Source organism: Synchiropus splendidus, chromosome 10, assembly GCF_027744825.2.
Source record: "Synchiropus splendidus isolate RoL2022-P1 chromosome 10, RoL_Sspl_1.0, whole genome shotgun sequence".
Lineage (NCBI taxonomy): Eukaryota > Metazoa > Chordata > Actinopteri > Syngnathiformes > Callionymidae > Synchiropus > Synchiropus splendidus.
In genome coordinates this window covers 19176677-19199619 of record NC_071343.1, presented here as the reverse complement: position 1 = coordinate 19199619, position 22943 = coordinate 19176677, and the positions used below count along the sequence as shown (strand labels likewise).

General features: G+C 39.4%; 1 protein-coding gene across 2 annotated transcripts in view; it reads right to left on the bottom strand.

Moving 5' to 3' along the window:
• The window catches only part of hdac4 (histone deacetylase 4), a 124327-nt gene that overhangs the window by 64105 nt on the left and 37279 nt on the right, over window positions 1-22943 (bottom strand). For both annotated transcript variants that reach the window (XM_053876647.1, XM_053876648.1), the window contains one exon: window positions 13584-13646. In XM_053876647.1, the coding sequence (XP_053732622.1) occupies window positions 13584-13646 (63 nt within the window). The remainder of the gene's footprint in view (window positions 1-13583; window positions 13647-22943) is intronic.

Sequence of the window (22943 nt, the reverse complement as noted above, 5' to 3'; positions counted from 1 at the left end):
AATCCAGGAAGGCAGGTTTCTGTTTGATCAGAAAACACACCCCCGCACCTGTCTGCCATAGAACTCCCTGTTATCAGTCCATTCTGGTGCGTTGACGTCAGCGGCTTACCTAAGCCTCAGTATGACCCAAATAATTGCTGTCGCTACTGAGCCAAGCCGAAATAAAAGTGAAGGGGGGACAAGATCAGGGGACAATAGCCATGAGTCTGACCAGAACACAACAACACACCAGGTCTACGTCAAACACAGACAAAGATTAGCAGAGACCGGCCATATTCATGTTGGACTAAACACAGTAAAGACCATCTTAACTAAATAAATAAATGATATTAAAAACAAGAGTTACTAATAATAAATAAATTGTGAAAAAGAAATAACACAAATATAATCATACTGACACAATAGAAACTCAAATAACATGACACACGATTCATATAGATTCATAAATGCCAACACAATAATCCTGATTTTTTTTAAATAAATAATAATACATTGGCACACTACTGTCAACGATTGTCAACGGTGGTGGTGTGAAGAATTATTAAGATTTAGGTTGTGTGTGACACCAAATGCGGCTTAGATCGCAGAGGATTTTTTTTTTATCTGTAAAGATAATGCATCAGAAAAACTGCCAGAGATGAGACACATGTGCAGTGTGGGTGCCTGGATATCGCTTTCCTCAGTCCAAGCTGGGATCAATACCCTTTTGCAAGTTTAGTTTGAGATGCAACAGTTGAAAATTTCATATGACGGGTATGACCAAAACTATTGCAGTTATCATTACCGCGGTATTGGTGCAATATGCTCAAATGTTCAAAAAGTACTTGAATACACTGAAATCTATTCCGTTTTATTTAGTAAAAAAAGAAAATGGCATGCAGGTGTTTAGAACACAAATTGTGCATATATAGGATATATAATCTAATGTAACATTAACATTTACTCTGCGTTGACCAGCCTGCTACTGGATCTAGCCTTTATTTAACCATTAATAAACACAAAATCACTTTGATTGATAGCAATGATGGAGACATTATGACTGCTCCACAACCATTCTATACTGAGAAATATCACAGTGAGTTACTGGCAAAGTGTGGTCATTAAACCGGGTGTGCCAGTAATTCAAAAAAGGAAACTGTACTATTAACCATCACTTACATTCTGGCATGTTCTGTCAGTAACAGGGCTGTGTATTGGCAGGTGTCTTGCGAGATGATACGTATCCTGATATAGTAGTGGTGATACAATAGATTGCAATGTATTGCAGGAATGAATCACACCCTTAATCAACAAAATAAGTGCAAAAAGAAATATTAGTCTTAGTATCGATGCATTAAATGTCGACATAGACAACAAAAAATATGAAGATGATGTCACACAATCAAGTATTTAAGCAAAGACATTGATACAATATCTCAGAATCAATTATGGCGAGATTTCACCATATCGATACTTTCTTACACCCCCTAGTCGGTAAATGCAATATTTTACCATCTCATTGGGCTAGTAGCTTTGAGCAGTAGGGGTGAAGTCTCCACTCAACTCAATTTGTTGAGAAGAATGAGAAGAACACATCGGTACTAGAGTGGAGAATTACAACTCCTTAGACCAACTCAAACAAGCTTTCAGAATAATGTGATCGCAAAATGCTTACAGGCTTACACTCTGTATAAAGTTTTTCAAACCTTACCTTAAATATCATCAAATAGCAGCCTGGTTCAATTCACACATGTACATGGTAATTATTGTTGTGGTTTACAAGACATTCATTCAGTCTGAAAAAATATTCCAATATTTTTAGAATCAGAAGTGCCTTCACTTAAGCATTCGTATATCTGTGGGTGAGTATGGCTCCTGTCGCTTATTCCTGGTTACATTTGTACATGGTTGCTCAAAATGTATGTCTAGACTGGGCAGAATTGGGAAGAAGGGGTTATTGACACGCGCGATGGAGTTGCATGTGCACAGGAGCGAGGACAGAGAGAGTTACGGACCGTTGCCCAGCAGGTTAGAGACCACACGCTGGTCAGACAAAGAAACTGAGAAAAAGAAAACAGTGTTGTGTATGAAAGAAATGTATTGATTGTCATTCAATAATAATCTTCAACATTCACCGATCCAACCCATTCACACTCGCGTGGCGTAATATATTGACATATTGGGTTTGGAAGTAGACTTTTGTGTCTTATGTTGACGCAGAAGTCAGCCATCAGCGTTGGATGTTGATGCACAGGAGTAAAAACGTTTTCCCTGTTCAAAAGTTCTCTTGACTGAATTATATTGGAGGTGGTGGCCTCTTCTCAGAACACTAGGACTCGCCAAACTACACAGCTTTGCTTCATTAATAAACTACTGTTCACGTTTCAGGTATTTTTTCTCCGTTTTTATCACAATGCAGTCCACATGAATGTCTGACATACCAGCAGGAGACCAATGCAATGTGCACTCCACTTGGTGTGTGTGTTTTGATATCAGACAGACTTCACAAACACTTTCCTGATGCACTCTACTTATGTTTAAACAGTTAGGAGCACTGTCATCCAAAAGAAACTCAGAGCAGAGCAACTGCTTCACTCCAACACATGACTTCCTTCCCTTTCATGTAAGAGAAGGACTTGAAACAGGCTTTTAGCTAGGAGGGCATGTGGGACGTCATGAGGACACCCTGAACAGCAAAACATGAAAAAATGGACGCCCTCCTGTATCCACAGCAGGACACCCTAAATGTCAGATTATTGTTGCTAGTGTAATACCCTACTCGTAGTGCCATCACAATAGTTTCCATGAAAAGAGTGTTTCCTCCCGGTAATTTCTCCAAATATGATCAAAATGTGCTGTTTTTCAACGCTGGTGCAGCTGTGGCTTGGCCGCCATATTTGTTTACCGGCATAATCTTGCGGTTATCCAGATCTTGCGAATCGCCACACTAGCGGCATGGAAGCGTGCTGTGACTGAAGGGATGTCTGATGCGGATGAGAGGAGGAAATACAGATAAGTTCCAAACTTTAAACAATCGTTTACAAAACTAACTCATAGCTTTTTAATTGGAGGAGTATTTAGGTGTTATATTGGCACAAAGTCTGCTCCCTCCACTCCCCAGGGCACACAGCGCTTGCCGAATACGAGCAAAATAGCTAAACGGGGACCAAAATTCATATGGTTTTATTTATTTAATCAAGCGGCAAGCTTCCATATATATTTTGTTTGAATGAATGAATCTTTAAATGTGTGAAAGAAGATACGCAGCAGACACAATTGTATGCTAATCTTGCATAAATATACAAAAGAAGATGAACAAAACTGTAGACATTTAGCTTTGTAGTAAGGGAAAGAATCATTATAAAACTGTTTTATTTTTAATTAATAAGGTTCAGCTGAGTAAAACATCTGCCCAGGACACCCCTGCATCTGAAACTGTTCTTGTGGCAGCAGCTTCTGGGTTCATCTCTGTTAAAGTTTCACATTTGACTCAGATGTTTGTTTTTATAGAAATTTATTTTTTGTATAAATAGATGCGTAGCTTGTTTTTAGCAAAGCAAGATGTAAAGTCAGTCGTTGACATGTCGTGTCTGGAGGGGAATGGGCTGCGGTTGATTTATGAATTTATAAAAAGTGGTGAAAGTGGCGTTTAAACAGTTGATTTCACTCCTGAACAAGCAGGCGGGCCAGCAGAGATACATCAAACTACTGAATGAAAGCATGAAAACTTGAGCACAGACCGGAGTACAATACAGAGAACAGCTAAGTGAAATTGTCTGGTGCACTTATTTGCAACAGCCTGTGTGAGAAGCAGACGGCCTGAGCATATCCCAGATAGATAGCTGGCATAGCGATCTGCATCCGAGTCAGCGTGCGCGTGCGTCTTAAATAATGCATGTAGCATAATGACTGCGAGGCAAACTGAAGTACACAGCGTGGCAGCCCGGCAGACAGCGCTGATGAATAAGTCATGGGCAGCATCCGCCGCCTAATGTACACACACACACACACACTTACACACATGCACAAGTTAGTTCATAATCTGGGGTTGGGGGGGTCTTGTATTTTGAAGCGTCTCATGTTCCTGTCTCCCCCCTCCTTAGTACAGTGACAGGAGGGGATTGCTTTTTTCATCCATCTCTCTTGAGAGCAACATAGTCGACCTCCAAAAACGTGAGATAGTGTGTCGTTTATTATTGATTTGGGTTATTTATAATACACACTCGCTCTTTGCAAACCCCCCACTCGTCTGCTCTGATCAGGGATGAAGATTGTCAGGCTGGCTCAATCCGAAATCACTTGGGACTGTGCGAGACTTTGAATGACCTTGATCAACATCACATTTATAACAGCAATGTACGGCACATCCATAAGCTTCATGTTTAGATGCAATAACGAAAGGTGTGGAAGTGCAACCTAAGCCACAGCAAGAGCAAGGAAGGAAAGGTCTTGTTCATCCGTGAGATACAAGAAGTCAACTCATTATACCAGAGGTTAAAGGCCGCACTTTCAGTCGAAACATGCCTTCATTAATTGGTTTAAGATTCATTTATCCACAAATTAACAAATACTTTATTTTAGTAGGAATCATTTTTCACTTATGCGTGTTAAAACCACTGCCAACATGACTGGTGATCTGTTGGTAGAGTAAGGCTTTGATGCTCTGACCCCCTGCATTCTATTCCCAGTCGGGGCACAGTGATTATAAATCTTAAACCACTGCATTCTGTGTTGTCACTCCTTCATGGATGTGCACACCTTCTCACTGATTTTATAGCTACTGAAATCATGGTAAGTTTAGTTAACAATCGACTTTCTCACTGAATGAAGCTTCAGACAACCGTTTCTAAAACCAGACAATGAAATCACCAACATCACCAAACCAGACAAAAAAAAAAAAAGCTTTGTGCTTTCATTCATTCATATTTTACGCTTTCTTCTTCCGGCTCAGTGCTAATGCTTTCCCAGTCTGTGCCAAGGCGGCAGCAGACAGAGAGCCATTAGCCCTACCAAAGCTAAACTTATGAGAGATGTCAGCTCCCCACACTTCTGTCATTGCACTTAAGATCACCCCGTCACATGAGCGCGCAAATGTGCGCCCGCAAGATGACGCTTGGTACTTGAAATGAACTTTTCATCATACTTGAAAAGTTCATTTCAAGAATTTTGTGAATGCAAATCGCATCTCATTACATTTTCTACAAAAGAAAAGTGTATTAATGGCATCAAAAATGCTGGGCAGCATGTTGCAGCCTCACAGCAGGGTTATAGCTTTGATTCGAGCTGGAGAAGTGAGGTTTTTAGTGTCAGGTTTATATGTGCGCCCTGTTTTATATGGGTTTCCTCCAGTCAACCTGGATTCCTCCTGCAGCCATAAAACATATAGAGGTCAACTTGGGACTTAACATTTTATATTAAATATCATATTGTTACAACATGTCATAATACTATCTGATACAAGATAAACAACTGAAACATGTTTTCACACCAAACAAGGAAAGATAAATATGCCTCTATATGCCTCTCATGTCTCTATGCTTAAGAGCATGGTACTATGTGGCTGGCTTATTAGCAATTTGTGTCACCAGGCAGTGGAACAGGAGTAACTAATAAAGTACTGAAAAATAAGCAAGCAGTGATTCCACCAGCAACACTGTTAAACAACTGTCTGAGGCCCAGGACTAATTGTGGACCAGGGGCTTGTAGATGCACGAGAAAATGCAAGCATCAACCTTAGAGACGGTCGTTCATGAAGATGTGGCTTCATGTTTTTAGCGCTTATCACTCTGTCTTCAGAGCAAAGAAGACAAAACAACAGAAAGCAGATGGCATATTTATGTCATAATGCTACGATGCAAACATTATCTTAGTCCAGCAGAGAAACAAAACGCTGACCAAGCATTCGAGCTAAAGTATATACAATCACTGTCTCTGGAAGCTTAAGTTCTGAAACCCAATCCAGCCAGGCAGAGCAGAGACACAAGATCAAATGAAAAATTAACAACCTGGTGGAATCTTTTTCCATGAAATCCACCGTATCTCTCTCTCTCTCTTTCTCATACACACACGCACAGACGCACACACTAGACATCCAAATGGTGGCTGAACCAGTCCCTGCCGGCAGATAATGGCACTGGCGCAGACAAACTAGGCTATGGCATTGCCTATTCTGCTGGAAGACAAAAACAAGTCTGACTGAGTATTCAGGCTGATTGAGACCTAGATATGTTGTGCGTGTGTGAATGTTGCTCTTGAACAAGGTTGACATGAAGGCCACAACCTTAGGCCATGTCTGGTGATACGGCGGGGAGGCGCACCGCCACTTGTGTTCCATTTCAGCACCAATGATCTGCATTGATTTGACGACAACAAATGCCATATAGGAAAGATGATTTAAAAGTACATTAACACTTTCAGTCTAGATACAGAAAAAAATAGAAAAGTAGTCTGAGAGCGCAGAGCTCACACTAATACCAGACATGAGAGCTCAACAATAATTTTATCTGTATAAATCAGACATGGGCAAAGTGCATCCAGATGGCAACATGAGAGCCTTTCCCTGTATTTGCTTAACCATCATGAGGTCAAGATGAATATGAGACAAATATACATTCAATTATTCAACTTTTTTCTTTTTTCTTTTTAAATTATTTACTTCATTTTTTCTTTTTAATGTGTCAAACAGTTTTGCCAGTCTTCAAGCATTTCTTGCCCGTCAAAATGAACTCATTGAAAAGACAACTTTAGCTTATACATAGATCTTTTAGAATATTTATTATTATTATTTAGAATATAGTGAGCATTTATAATGAAAATACTCGTATTAAGAGATATGATGAGAATCCATGAATAAATTAAAAAGCACAAAATGACTAGGGTTATATAATAAGATTTATAGCACAGATTTTCTTTTAAAATAAATTGTCTCTTTATTTTAGCTATACACTAATATGAGAAGTACTCAAAATGTCAGTGTTTAAAGTGTCAATAAACGTCTTTGTTTTAACAGGAGGAGGGAGACAAAATAGCTCCTTCAGAAGTAGAATGCCAACCCCTGATGTACACTATTAAAACATCATATGACTATGGATTCTGGGAAGCAGATGGTTGGATCAGAGGAAAATAAAACTGATAATATGACCATGGAGGGCAATATAAGGAGGCTCCCAGCAAAAATTAGACGATGATTAATTTGTGATAATCATGCTGATCTGGTGACTTCCAACTGACTGAATATCAGACTGTTGTGTTTATAAATAAAGGCTATTGAATCTATAATATAACTTGAGAAAAATCCATCAGAGGAATTTTAGTCACTAACTTGACCTCATATTTGACAGATACACAATGGTGTCTTTCAATCTTCCACTCTATTCTCAATACTTGGTTGGTGACTGGTATTTGAGGGATCGAACCCTGGCCAAATTCTGAGCGCATATAATGGCTACTAAGGGAGACAGGGATGTGGGTCCCAGTATCCAGTTCCTCCTAAGTTCTCTAATTCACAGGTATTTTGAGAATCACTGCTAATCGTATCTGTGAATCAGGTAGCATCACATAGTCAAAATCACTTTGACTACATCAAAAAGACTGCATCAAAACATAGATTCAGGAAACATGATTGACGAGTGGATCATTGAAACCATTTGAAAATACTGTATCTTCTGGGTGCGGTGACACACTAGTCATATGCTTGGGAGCTGTTTGTTTCTCCTCAGCCAGGACCCACTCCTAGCTACACCAATTTGGCATACCAGAGTCACAGCCATGCCAGGTGAGGAAGCATGTGGTGTGGTGGAGCCCATATGGGCATCTGGCATAAGGAATCGAGAGCAATGTGTTCGGATACATGGGAGGGAATTTAGGTAGCACTGCCATTAAGATACTGTGATAGGTTTTATTAAGAAATGATGCTCACAAAGATTCTCAAGACGTTGTTGCAAGTCATTAGCGTGTTGAGGTGAGATTCTGGTCAACCGTAATGGAAATAATCCTATTTGTATTAGGGCTGAACGATTTTGGAAAATAATCTAATTGCGATTTTTTTCTCTCAATATTGCGATTGCGATTAAATGTGCGATTATTTTTCAAGGTCCTCTTCTCATGTATTTTACAGCAAACACAACTAATAAATTAATCTGTATTATAATAAACCATATGTGATATAATTGTTCTTCCTTATAGGCTATTCTTATGTTAAGATAAAGGCAAATGAAGCATGAATTAAAATGAAAGATGGTTTATTTGTCTACTTCAGTTTCAACTGTAGACTTACTAAACTGATAAATCACACAAACTAAAGTGCATATTACAACAATAATGGAAACCAATATGTGGCTTTACCACTCTAACACGTCCAACTCTTCATGTAAATGTAGATTGCACTTTTTAAGCACTGTCTGAACATACACAGCCCATAATTAGTAATAAAAAAAAAGCAGATTGGACAGTAGACGTCACGTGACTAACAGGAACGCGCATGGAGTAACAGGCACGTATTGCCGTCACTTCTACGAGTGCGCATCAGTTTTATTTACAGGTGCGAGAAGAGGTGCAAAAAGGGTGCACGCACATACGGATCGTGTTCTACGAGTATGTGGAACTCATGCACCCGTTTTGGCGGTGGTTGAGGTGGAAAACTTAGCAATGTGTCACAATTGCAGTTTCAAGAGCTCGTGTTTAGCCACTTGTATCTGTGCACTTAGAAAATGAAGGCGAAATTACTTTTCGTGTTTGTATGAATGTAAATCTTCTTTTTACATGCACGTGCCACAGAGTTTATGGATGCATAAGTGCAGTTACGCGTATGTGCCTCTGACGCATGGATACGAGTCTTGTGTTACGGGTATGTGCCACTTTTGCACCCATTTTACCTTCATAGGCTAAAGCCGTAATTTACAGCTCAATGGCTAAAGCTCACCGTTGCGCTGCGCCACCAACTTAAAAGCCACGTGACCAGTCAACTCGCAGCCTTACGGTTAGAAAATCACATTTATCATATTGCGGTGTAATCGCAAATGCAATTAATCGTTCAGCCCTAATTTGTATCATACACCAGATATGAAAATACACATTTTTAAGCTGATCAACTATTGTAGTAAATTCCTAGTAGCCTAGTAGCCATTGCTATAGGTTGTTGAAGTGAAGGAGAAAAGTGAATTACCCGGAGGAATCCTACACATGCACAGGGAAAACTAGAAACGCCACAAAGGAAGAACCCAAGTTCACTGTGAGGTGCTTCAAGCAGGAAGTTAATTGAGGTCAAGGATGTCTGGCTTCCAGTAGAATAGAGAAAAATAAATTGAAGTCAATATAAGTAATTACAACTACACATATGAGGGTTCTTGAGACACCTTAACTTAACAGAAAATAATAATACCAATATAAGCTTTCATTGATACAGACTTAGACGATGTGTGACATTTGACAAATGAAAATCCTCTACTTCTCTCCCACCCTGAATCTAAGTAAACAGCCAAAATTTCATTAGATTCTTCGCCTCATGACTGAATGATGATGTTCTGTGGTGCTCTGTCATCGGCTGCAAGAAGAGTTTATTGGACTCGAATGAAGTTTGAAAGCGATCCCTAAGCTGTACTCTTGCTATGCTGTTGAAGAGCGGGGAAAACTAATTGCCAAGGAAGGCAATAATTCAGTCCCACAGGGAAAACTTTTCCAAAATGTCAGTCACGTACGAGGGTTGGAGTCAGCAGGGCTCGGCCACACAGGAATCTGAGCATGGTCACTGTGACCCACAGACGGTGTCCTCTGGAAGACCCCACTGATTGACAGTGAAGCATACACCGAGAAGTAGATGGTGGTAGCAGATATTTCAGTCGATTCTAATCAGGATTAAAAACGTTCTGCTCACACAAAAAAAGGACATTTCATGGAGTTGTTGTCAAATTCTCGATTTATTGTGAGTGTAACAAAATTTCGTCCCACCTAATATCGTGACACAAAACACAATTAAATGTGAAAATGCACAAAAGAATGCATTTTCTCATGTTTTCCATTTCTTCGTTACTCAATGAATTTTACCTAGATTGTTTCCAGCATTATCACTAACACTTGATGGGTTCTTTACATGCTGTGATGTAGTTTTATTCATTACCTAATTTAGAAAATGTGTACAGGTATGTTCTTTTTCTGTTCTTCTTCAAAGTTTCAAACACTACTACTCAGTTGTGTCAGATCAATCTCGGGAAGAGGCAGCAAAAAGTGAAGGGCTGATAAGGTTTCATGAAACAGTGTCCTGATTTTCAGAGGCCACCAGATGGCACTGTCTGCTGTAAAATGTTTAGATTTGAACAACTAATCCAATGAAACCTCACATCATTTTGAAACCAAGAGCGCCATCTAGTGGCCTCTGAAAATTAGGACACGGTTTCATCAATCCTGCAATACTGTTTCATGATACCTCATCTACCCAACACAAGAGGCACCAAACCTTAGTGGAAGAAATGTACGGAGGACCACAAAAAAAGAAAATAATGAATGCCTTTTGCAATTTTTCTATTTATGCAAATTATTCTGTTCTAATAGTATAGTTAGACTAGTAAAATACATTCATACATCTTCTATTCCGCTTTGTCCTCCAGATGAGGAGTCCAGATTTATATATAGATATTCATTTGGCCATTAACTTTAAGCCTGCCTGACTTTTTTGTCCAAGAAAAAGAAACCAAAAAATAAATAAAAACAACGTTAAATTTGCTTTCATTCCTTCTGTATTTGCAATACACAACCACAAGGTTTCCTTTTTTTGCAATCAAATTGTTTTGCATTCAAACTTGCTATAAATCATACTGTATGTTTATGGGTATTTCACATCGCAGTCCCTGAATCGCTTCTGTATCGTTTCATGAGGCCGGTGGCTCTTGATTGTTCATTGGTTGAAATCATCTGCCATCACGTCGGCACCCTTTCATCGATTCTCCAAATTTATCTGGCTCTCCATCCCTCCCTTCTCGTTTTTTCTCTCACCTTCATCGCCTTCCTCCTCACTCCCTGCAGCGTCTGTGCTCTGACAGTAATGTGTGGGTGCAGCGTGGGCTGCTGCTAATTTGTGCAGAGTGGGAGAAAGCTGTTTTGGCTTGTCGAGGGGAAAAAAAGAGCCGAGTTTAGCATATACAGTGGGATTGTCAAACTCAGTCCGGCCCTCGCACACACACACACACACACACATACAGACACCATGCATCCATGCATGGTGGAGGGGTTCAACCTCTCTGCTCCCAGTTTAATGTCAGACATGCATGCTGGGATGCAAACAGATGCTTCTACCCACATCTACAATCAAGTGTGGATGATAGTGTGAAAGGTGCTGACTTCTGTTCCTCAAACTGCACCTCCTCCTGTGTACTATTTAGTCATCTTCATTAATATGCACACAAATCTGTCTCCATCACTGAGTCTTTCACATCCTCCTCCAGCTCTCTCCTCGCCACTTCCAAATTTCCTCCAACATTACTCATTCAGTTTGATTGACAGCTAAAAAATAACAAAAGAGAAGCTCTCACAAACACAGATCAGCCACTCGGAGGTCGACATCAGCAGCTACAGCTGTTGCTGGCTGCTGCGCTTTACAGTTTTGGACAAACATGAACACAAGAGGCGCTTTTGTTAGACTTAACAGCCGCTTAATGAACGTTAACACTTTCAGAAAATGTGATAATGTTTTATTGTAGTGCTCATTCAAATTAAATGACAATTCCTCAAAAACCAAACGAGAGCATTCTGCCCAAATTAAGTCTTTGGATTTCTACTTTATTCTACTTTGTGAAGTCTCTGAATTTCTATGATAATCAGGGACTGATTCTATATTTTAGCATATAATTTTGCACTTAACTTTGCATGACATATTTCCGGATCTCCACTTCTATTTTCATTTTGTTTTCTTTGCAAACACTCAATTTCCCAAATCATATACAAATAGTGGATTTTTTTCTAACAATTACATGTTATAATAGGTGCTAGTTAATATAATAATTATAGTTAATATATAGTTAATAATAGTTAAAGTTAATATCATGCATTTGCTTATTTTTGGTTTTGCGAAAGGTAATTCACTTGAACAAACTGATCTGAAGAACTGAATTGGAATTATCATTTCTACAGTTTTCATAAGACATACAGTCTTGTACAGGCTATAAAACTATTTTTTTTATTTCTTAAGTATTGATTCTAAAATTACAATGAGCGCCACACGTCAGTGGCGAGCTGTGCATTTCACACCTAAGCCTTCAGTGATGTCTTACCATGTCCGACTTCAAACAGCACCTCTCATAATACTATTATTTATGACGCCACTAATGGAGAAATGACATCTACTTATACACTACTTTTTCCAAACTGTGAGTTTTTAATCATGAGAAGTAAATCTGCTTCCAATCCAAGGGGTCTGTCTTTTCATGTGTCCAGTCAGAATGCGTAAGTTAAGTTCAGCAAGCAATTTCAGTCATTATAAGATGTTTCTTTGGGGATTTTTCTGTGAATAACATGAAAAAATGTCACAATCAAGACAACCTCCAAGATGTGTAATGTGTTATCTATTTGTTTCGATATTTTCCACTTCGTTTGATAGTATATATATATATATATATATATATGTGGTGATGAAGTAACTCACAGTAAAGCACAATCCAACTGACTCAAGTGTGACAGCAATAATCACAGCGTAACTCTGTGTTTGCATGTAAGTGCACGTGTAACAGAAGTATGGAAAGCAAGACCTGCTATAAAGAGTTTATGGCAGCAAATCCTGTCAACCACATCACTGTCGTCACTGCTGAATCAGCATTTCCTCACACCACATGGGCCAAACATACCCCATGTGGGTTGGCTCCAGGGTGATGTGACATGATCCTCCTACGTGGCTGTCAGCACCAGCGAGAAGCTCTGACAGAATGTCTTGTTGTACAATGATTAGCACCCGCAGGAGCAGATTCACGCAAGCGCACATCACTGTGTACTAAAAACAACGTGTGAGGTCAACTCACGGTAATTACTGTGTTCTCCAGGGTAAATAACAGGTTTATATCACAGCAGCCACTGATGGACTGGATAGTTTAACTATAACTCAGCATGGTTATGCAGTCATGACACCACCAAAACCTTGCTGAGTAATCACTTTTTTACCAGATGACTTTTGGATGACAGAGCATGTGCACGGACAGCTTGCAAACTTGGATGAGCTTTAAGTCCGATTACTGTTCTTCTCAACTACAACAATCTCTAATGGTGGAAATAGCAGCAAGGTGATTTATTTAGCTACTACTGCAACAGGAAGCAAAATACACACAGGACACTGCTTTATAACAACTGGAAGGATATGATGATCATAAAAGTACAGTAATGGCATGACTGTTACTGGATGTGACAATGTGTCCTGAATATGCAATGCAAATGTGCCTTCCACAATCTTAAGACAATTGCAGAAAGACAAGTTAAAAAAGTGTTGCAGCCAGCTGGAGCATCAATTTATTAACTGAACATTAATACTTACACTAAAGATATCCCGAATAAGATACTTTATATGGATCCTTTATTTGGAGCTGTACTCTTTTTTTGGAAATGCGGTTAACAAAGAAGTGAGGTCTCACCCAGATGGTTGCGCAGAGTCGGTTTGAGAACTTGCAAGTGCTGCGTCTTGTTGGCTAACACACCTGTCAAAGCACAAACACCGTTTAGATTTTAGTTTTAGAAAACAGCAGCACCAAAAAACATGAACCAAAACAAGAGCTGGAAAACCAGGTATTAGTACGGTTGTTGTTGCCAAATGATCTCCACCAACCAATTTTATCATTTCCTAATTGTGTCATTACAATAGCAACTTCTTACCTTGTTGTTCACTCACACAGTTACACAAGGGCTCTTCAGACATAATGAAAAACACATTCAATAATGCGTCTTATATGCATATATAGGCAGGGTGATTATTGGCTTATCGTTAATCGACTTGACATGCCCCTTTATGCCCAGAAGTCAATAACCGTGGTGCCATTTCAAAATATTGCATGTGCATTCTGTTGTTGCAAAAGAGAGCTCTCAGGGTTTCAGCCTGGACTTCATGGAAACTAAGGCAGAAACTATGGTTTTGATGAAATTTCATCTCTAAAAAGAGATTTTTTTCCAAAGGTATGGTGGCTCTCATTTAAGCCATGGCGGTGCATCACGATCCTTCACACGTCCAGAGCAAACTCTGGATCAGAATCCTTGCTATAAAAGCCTGAGCACAGTCAAACCATGTGCAGCGACGTCACCAGCATCTACTTGGTGCCCACAACAGACTGCAGACAGTTTGCATATTTTTCACTGCAGACTAAAAAAGGGTTGTTTCCAATTCAATTTTGGCAAAACATACTGGATTTGTCTGATTAAAGTGTTCTTTTGTTTGGCTCATTGAAACACAAAACCTTGCTTCTTGTCATGTTGCTTTCCAATTACTCTGAGTAGCCCAGGATAAAGACAGTGTTTAGTACCGTCCCAATGTACACAGAAGGGCAGGGTGCGACAAGTCGGACTCTAGTTATGGCATTAAGACAGCGCAAACATCAGTCAAATAATTTCCTCCACCACAGACACTGGATTCATCAATTAGCACACATCAGTTTGCGCCACACAGTTTAACTTGATGTGACAGTTACAGGAGAGTTCCACAAAACCAGCGCTGATGTTTGTAAAGCAGAGATCTAATTAAACGCAGCTATGCTTTTTCTATTGGAAATGTCTTGTGTAACCATTGGCCATGATGGAATCAAGACTTAAGAGAATGAAAGTCAAGTGTGGAGGAAAGGGAAAATGTGAGGAGACCATGTGCTGTGTCACACATGAATGAGCAGCAGCGCATGACATACACACAGATACCACACATTTTGTGTTTGTGGGTTGCTAGGCGCTATTTCCAGCCTAGGCAGACTGCTCCATGATTAAAACATGATGGGAGGAGGGGCAAAATTAAAAATGCATATCTTGGACACAAAAACATGGATTTATGAGTTTCATTTCCAGACAACGCCTCATACCACATTTTCTTCGATTTTTGAACACACACTACAAGTTACGAAGAAAGAACGCCTCATACATATTCTTCTCTTTATATCATAAAACTCTATACAAGATATTAATTATGAATATCATTTGTCCTGAGATAAACCTTCAGTGAATGTCAATAAAATAACCAAATTGTTTTCTCTTGACTTTAATCACGAGTAATAGAAAACATTGCTACAAATGATCAATTATTCACTGAAGTAAGAGATTTCATTGTGAAATATCGCCATGATTTTTGGCCTTAATAATCGGGGTTTCTAGCCTCGAAATCAGAAATCATGCATTATGGAGTAATAAATAAATCTGCTGTTAGTTGTGTTTCATGCTTACTTGTAGATAGCAATTAGACATTCTCTTTTGCCCTTAATAAAGGTTAAATAAGGGCGAAACATTTGACATGACTTGGTATTTGAGCAACCTTGACCATTGCAAGTTCCTGATTTTCACTGTTATTGTCATTGCATCTATTTTGCCTCTGAAATTAGATATCTGTATATCTGCAAATACCATTATTATTATTATTATTATTATTATTATTATTATTATTATTGTTGTTGTTGTTGTTGTTGTTGTTATTATGTTTTTATTCATGACAGCACGTTATTCCAAAGCACTTTCCTAGTTGGTGGGATCCTCACTGACCTTCACAATATAGCTGATATTAATTTTGTGCCCTGTTTGAGTTATTACTATCAGCATTATAGGTGATTGTGCATTAGAAAAGACAAGTAGAAGACCAGAAAATGAAGTCAGAAGACAGGAAAGCCAATCAACAGGGAAACATTCTACTTCCGGAAAGTCCACACGCTCTTGTGGCATCAGCAAATTGGGATTTTTTTAAATAATATTTTAACCATTGGCATGTTGCTAATGTCAGAAGTCCAAAAGACACGTGACTGATTAAATGACGCATGCGTTTGAGAAGCTCAAAATTCAGAGGTGAATTTTCATGCAGAGGAGACGTCAGCGATCCGTGTAAACACTTCATTTACGTATATTTGGATTCCAACTGACTCACACATATGTATATTGACGCACGACCTAACAGTGAAGTCATTCCATACAACGTTTGTAAGACAAGTTTCAGCTCCAGGCACAACTAAGCGCTTGTATGCTACATGGCAGCAAACTGTGGAACGGATTTTTCTGAATGGAGGTGTGTCTCACTGCTCATCCTCTCCCTGAGACAGGCCACCATTCAGGAAATCCATTCCAGATGTAGATCGAGCTAGCAGTGCAGCAGGGAAGAAATTTGTGGCAACATCACGTTCAGGAAATCCCAGATTCTTAAAAAGCATTGGTATCAGAGGCCGATACTGAATTGCATTAGTCCCATCTTCACAGCCAGTGCTAGCAACGTAGCAGAGTTCGGTCTGGCAGTACACATTCAGAGACACAGAACGTTGTTTGAGCTCACACAGATCCAGATTAAAATGCAGGACCCCATGAAAGGCATTGATCTGTTCCTCGTCCCATTATCACATTTACACATTTCATGAAAATTTCATTGAGGTATGTTCATCTTTTTTTTTTTTTTTTTTTTTAAGTTATTTTGCTTAGCAGGTGAGGACAATCAGCCAACCTCCTTACAGCAAATCGAGCTCAAATTCAAGAATGCCACTGACAGGGTGACGCCCTTTTCAGTCAGCGCCTATTGTGGAAGCTAAGAACAAGAAAGGAGCTCAACAAGTTGCTGAGCGAAGTTGAAATAATGAATGAGTCATAATGAATGAGCTCCATTCAGTTTGTACATGATCAGAAATTACACTTAAAGCTTGTCTCTTTGACAGCTGTCAAACAAGTAGTCATTTGTTGCAAATGTTGCTTCCCTATGCTGTGCAAAGATCACAGCATGTGAGCTGAACCCTCGATACTACAGCACTGACAGAGGTAGTCATGGCCTTAGTTATTTCAAAGACCTGTCAATGTAATCCTCAAATTAAATGCACAATGTGCAACTTGCATTGTGAACAAAATGTTGTTTCTGCCCTTTGCCTGCATTTCTACACGCATTACCCAATTTCTAAATCATCGTTTTTTTATTTTTGTTTGTTTGTTTTGCTTTGTTTTGTTTTGTTTCAACGGCATTTTTCAACCTACCAACCTACCCTTCCTCCAGCAGGTTTACACAGCTATGGTAATGTACCCGTGAAACAAGTTGAGGTCACAGGCTTTTGGCTCAGGGACAAGCAGAAGGGAGACACACCTGGTTGGGCAGACACACACCCAGCCCAGCCTGTGATGCACAGTCTTTGTTTAAAACAAAGATGACACTTGATTACAAGGAACCACACCTACATATTACGATGTATTGTTGGTTTCGTCCATGAACCATGACTGCTGCTTGTCACTCTGTAACATCCATGCTTTGCATTTAGTCCGTCTGCTGTAAGCCCTCACGCGCTGCCACCTTCAAACTTGCCAGCTAGGCCAGCCTGTCCACTGAGGTGTCTCCTTCTGCCATGTCTAAACAGCTCACGTGATTGACACCACTAGGGGCAGTCATTTAACAGATAAAATTACAATGGTATCAAAAATGGGAATTCCACAAAAAGTTGACAAGCATTTTCTATTTTTTTGCTGTAATAACCCCTTCGCTACAGTCAATGATTTAAATCCATTAATTTTTAGTATTTACACATGGCACATTCCCATATTAATTATGTTATATTTTTTATTTATTATTTATTTATTTTTAATAGATGATGAGTAGCCAGTCACAGGTTACAAACTTGTAAATATCCGTGAGACTGTCTGCAGCACGACATCACATGCTCAAACATTAGACAGTTTTACGCAGTTTCCACTACTCTGAATAAAAAAACTTCACAGCCATTATTCAAATAACCATCATCAAATGCTGAACTAACTCTAGGTCATGTGATCGCTGACAAGATCCAAGTCAGGCCATGTCATCAGAAATGTCTCATTGGAACGGCTCAGTCTAATACACCAAACTCTGGGTCAGAACCTCAGCAACCACCAGTTATTGTGCATTAGAAAGAAGAGTTGTGTGTATTTTAAATATGTTTAAAGCCAAGATCCTAGACAATAGTCCTCCATAGTTCAGAGTGCCCCTTTTTTCATGTGCTACAGTTTGGGGTGGGTGAATCGATTTCTGACCCACCCCTAACTGCACGACATGAAAAAAATATCAACCCAACTCTGGTCAGGGGGTTAAGGCACTCGAAGCCCCAAAACTCAGACACACAGGTCTTCCATTTCTTTCTGCGTCTTGGAATGGGTCAGTGTCAATATAGAGACCAATGGATCGGTCAGGCAGTCTTTCTGAACAAGTTCAAACCAAGGGCTACATTGAAGTTCGCAGTATTTCAGCAAAATGGAGCTCTGCTTAGCAGTTGTTTTAAATCTAAAATGGTTCATCAACATTTTACCCACGTCAGCCATATTGGGTTTATATGCAGTCTAAACTTCAGCTGGACATACACGGGCAAACAAAGTGATTTCATGCGCTATGAATCGATATTTAGTTTCTCATACCAAAATCTACATAAAAATGTGACATTGAACAAGGTCTTGTAAGATTCTCTCCTAACTGCAGAGCTACAGGTGACAAGTGGTGGGCCACTACACAATAGTCTACAGAGTGGGATGGAAAACAAAAGTGACTGAAGAGCACGCCAAGCTCATGATGTGGTGGAGAGTTCAACATTTTAAACATACATAAAAGTTGGGAATTCAGGAGGAAGACACAACGCTAAGTTAAGTCTGGAGGTAGCTCCGACAACAACAACGGAGATGCATGTGTTTGAATGTATTTTAATAGTTAAGCTTACCAAACTGAACCAAGACATCTGCAGAGCAGTGCTAGGGTCACTTCATGGAGAGAAAGACCTCTGTGTTAGTGAGACACATGTGGTCATCACATGCTGGAATCTACTAAGTGGTTTCATAACATCAAGTGCAAAATACACAAAGTAACATGAGCCAGGTGCGGGATCACCTCCCAGCTGCGAGTTCCAAAGTGAAGAGATGAGAACCGAGCCTTGGACGTATTCCCGTGAATACCTGACGATGTACTTGGAAGCATTTATCCCAATCTCTGATGCATCACACAGCAGGTCAAGTCACGTTATTCAACCTGGACAGTAAAACATTGCTGGGAAAACAATAAGACTTCAGGAGAGCTTGGACATTAGACTGAACAAAGCAGTCAGAAAGTCATTGAAGTTAACACTCCTTTCACAAGAACAGCGGGTGTGATTCCCAACAAGTCCAGTCATGTAGTCATCAAAGAGCAGTTTGGAGGTCTGACATTTGTCTTATTTTTAGTTACATCAACATAGTCATGATCAAACAATGTTATGGCTTTAACGTTTCACAGACTTAAGTTTCACACAGCTACTGAGATTGATGTGCAAGTCAATTTGAACCCAAGCCAAAACCGCAATCCTGACACCAGTCAAAGGTCATAATAGGATGTAAAATTTTCATAAAAACATAGTAACTGGACCAACCAGGAAATGGTAAGAAGATTCAAGAGGTGAAAGTACAACTCTAAAATGTAGCTCAATGAAATGCCCCTTGAGCTATTTGTACTTGAGCATGAGTAAAAACTCCAACGTAGCTGCAGTGTGTTCATGGCAACTATCAATGTGTTCTGTGTTGTACAGTCAGAGATTCACCATGAAAACTGACTGAAATATATTAACATGCATGCTTACAACTGACAATGAAACTCGAATATTTTTATTCCATCCGACAGGATCTGTCCACCAATCGCAGAGTGAATTTCATATGACAAAATGTTTTAATGTTTTGAGGGCGTACTCTTCTATTCTTTGTGTGTTCTCGTCCTTGCATGTCCCATAATAGTGTGATAGGAGCTCCACAAGGTTACTCCCCCCTGCTGTCGGACAGAGCTCATTGTACTCAAAATAATATCAGAACAAATATTTTAGAAAAAAAATTAATGTGGGGCAATCACATTGCTTTCTAAGAATATGTTTCTGAGCTGAGTGTGCAATTCTATGTTGGATTTAGATCTGCTATGAGCACAGCAGCAAACACTGCACATTACGTCATTTAAAAAGCATTATTTTATCATTACTGAATGAAAAATGATATTGGATTTGAATATTGGAAGGTGAAATTAGTCGTCCTAGTTTTTTTTATTATTATTATGATTTGCAACCATTCTCTCTTCTTTATATGAGACTAAGTCTGAATTTTAGCTCTGCTTTCCAGATGGTGGTTTGATATTTCTGTTCTTATTCACGGTACACTGAAAACATTCACAAACAGACCCACCTCTGAACACTGAAGATAGGACGTCTTTTGTTTTCCAGTAATCTCAGCCAATATCAAATCTTTTTGTTTTTCTCAGAAATATGCTAACTACAGAAAAAGAGTTGAGAAAGGCTGCTTACTTAGGGAACTCAGTACATGCTGATGTGTTATTCTGTGTAGATGGCCTGATTGAGTCAGCTGCTACCAGAAAACCCATAAAAACTCAGGAAATCGGTGCTGAATTTAACGACCTTAGAAGCCTTCGAAGCACTTTTAAATCAACTGTTAACCAAAAACAATCACTTCATCTGCAGTGGAGCCAACTCATAATAACACATGTCATGATGTGTGTGTTATGCTTTCTGGGCTGCTTTGGTAAAGACTTGCTCATCTCACATCTCAGAGGAGGATTTAGGAAAAACTAAAATTGCATATCTACACGTGTTTAATGCACAAGGATGAGTAAATGTCTTCAAAACCCGTCCCAAAACATGTTTTGTGAATTTGGAATAATTCAATAGCAGCATCATGAGAGTGCTGTCCTGGATTTGAAGCTACTGCCATATCCGTAACTATAAAACCTTAAAACAGGTAAAAACATAACATGGAGCGTAATGTGCAGGAAATCAGCTGAAGGTGTACAATGACAGGGCTGGTTCAACAGGACTGTGGATAAAGAAGTACTATTTAACAGCTCTCATACAATGAGCACGTGCATCTCCAGTAATTAGGAAGGAATGTCTCACATGTGGCTCCTCCTGACGTCAATGCTGTACCTTCCCACAGTTTGCTCTCTCTGCTTCCTGCACTGTGAATGTGCAGCGCAACGTTACTTTTGGCAACGCTCCTGGGCTAAAGGTGCTACAAGAGATTTAGTGGGAGGAGAGGTTTCTTTTGCCCGCTTCAAAATAAATTCAGGAGCTCTCCTTCCATAACATTCTGCTCAGTCTTATCTCCTGAAAATGCTAATTAAAGCTTATTAAAGTGGTACATAAATCTGTGAGTACTTACGTGGTCAAACCTCTCCCACAGGTTAAAAAGAAGAGAGGACTAGAAGAATAATTAAGCACCATCTCGGGGAACTTTCTGGAGATTTTAGTGATTACTGCAAAAAATTTTAGGTTGTTAAACTCTTGTTCTTCATGCATCGTCTTGTGGTTAGCATTTATGATCACTGCAGAGCTATAAATGTGTTTGGGGGCTTTACAAGGACGCCATTATACAACAGATAAAAGAGACATAGATTGATCTTCACTTGAGTTTGTGAGGAAGCTCGGTCATCAGGGTCATCACAGAGCCAAAAGTTTACATGGCAACTGAACCAGGTATCGTTATTAAAACAATACACTGTGAACGTTTTAATACCATGCAGAGTCAAACAACAGTGATATTGGCATGAGGGAACATAGTGGTGCGGTGGATGACCACTGATCCCTTATCTGTAGAGTTCTCTCCACAGTTCGGTCTGCAACATTTCATTCTGTAGAAATCAAGTGTCATGAATAGCACATTGATCCTTAACTTAATTCATTCATATATGTATATGTATATATATATATATATATATATATATATATATATATATATATATATATATATATATATATATTTGCACACACACACACACACACACACACACGCACACACACACACTGTTATCAACCAACCCATCAGTCGGTGTTACACTAAAGAGCTAAGTCTTAAAGAGAGGTTGCTGCAGCCCCATCTGTCATGTGTTATGATCTGAGGAGATACCGTCACTGAGACAATGGTGGAAATGCAATTAGATACGAGAGACAGCAGTGTGTGTTGCTGTGGCATAAATCAGACAAGAGGATTATTGGTAATAATACTGAGTCACTTAGATTTTAGCGCGAGTGTTACGTGGATTTATATGTGAGCTGATGCTGAGTGGATTGCTTTGTCATTACGATTATTGTTATTATCCCTCACAGTGGGTTTCTACCTCGTTTCATTTAGTGCCGCGTTCAGTTGAAACAAATGATTATTCAGAGAAAGAAACTTCCCACAAAATGTGATTTTGAACTTGATACTTCACTGTCTTTTCACTGGGTATATTAGGAAACATGAGTTAGGAAGACCGTCTTCTTTGATAGGCCTTACTTACTTGCATCAACCACACTGCAGCCAAATGTCTATGGGAACATGCCAACTGTGAGGATACTTGCTTTGGGTTTAGTTTATTTGTTTTTCCTCTCTCTTCGTGCCCAACACAAGTTTGTTTGAGCTTCTCTGCTGAGCCCGTGAGTGGATTCATAGTTCCCATGCCATCTGATGTCAACAAGCTACTTCACTGGTGCTAATCCACCAAAAGAAACTCCCCTCCATGGGGCACCGATCTGAAGGACAGCCAAGTTCCATGCAGTTTACGGAACTGGGGAGAGAGAAGTTGGTTCTAAATATGAGATCTCTTTATCCACCCAACTGAGCCTTCAGATTTTATTCTGCCCAGGAATTGGCTTCTTGACGACATAACAATTCAAGACCCCTTTTTTAATATGCTCAGATCGCAGTCTCGGATTTGTACTGTAAATTGTTCCTCCATCTTTTTTTGTCCACTGTAAAGCTGTAAAGCTATTTGACAAAAATCAATAATGAATGAGCGAAGGATCGTGTGCAGTTGTAAGTGGTGCACTGTG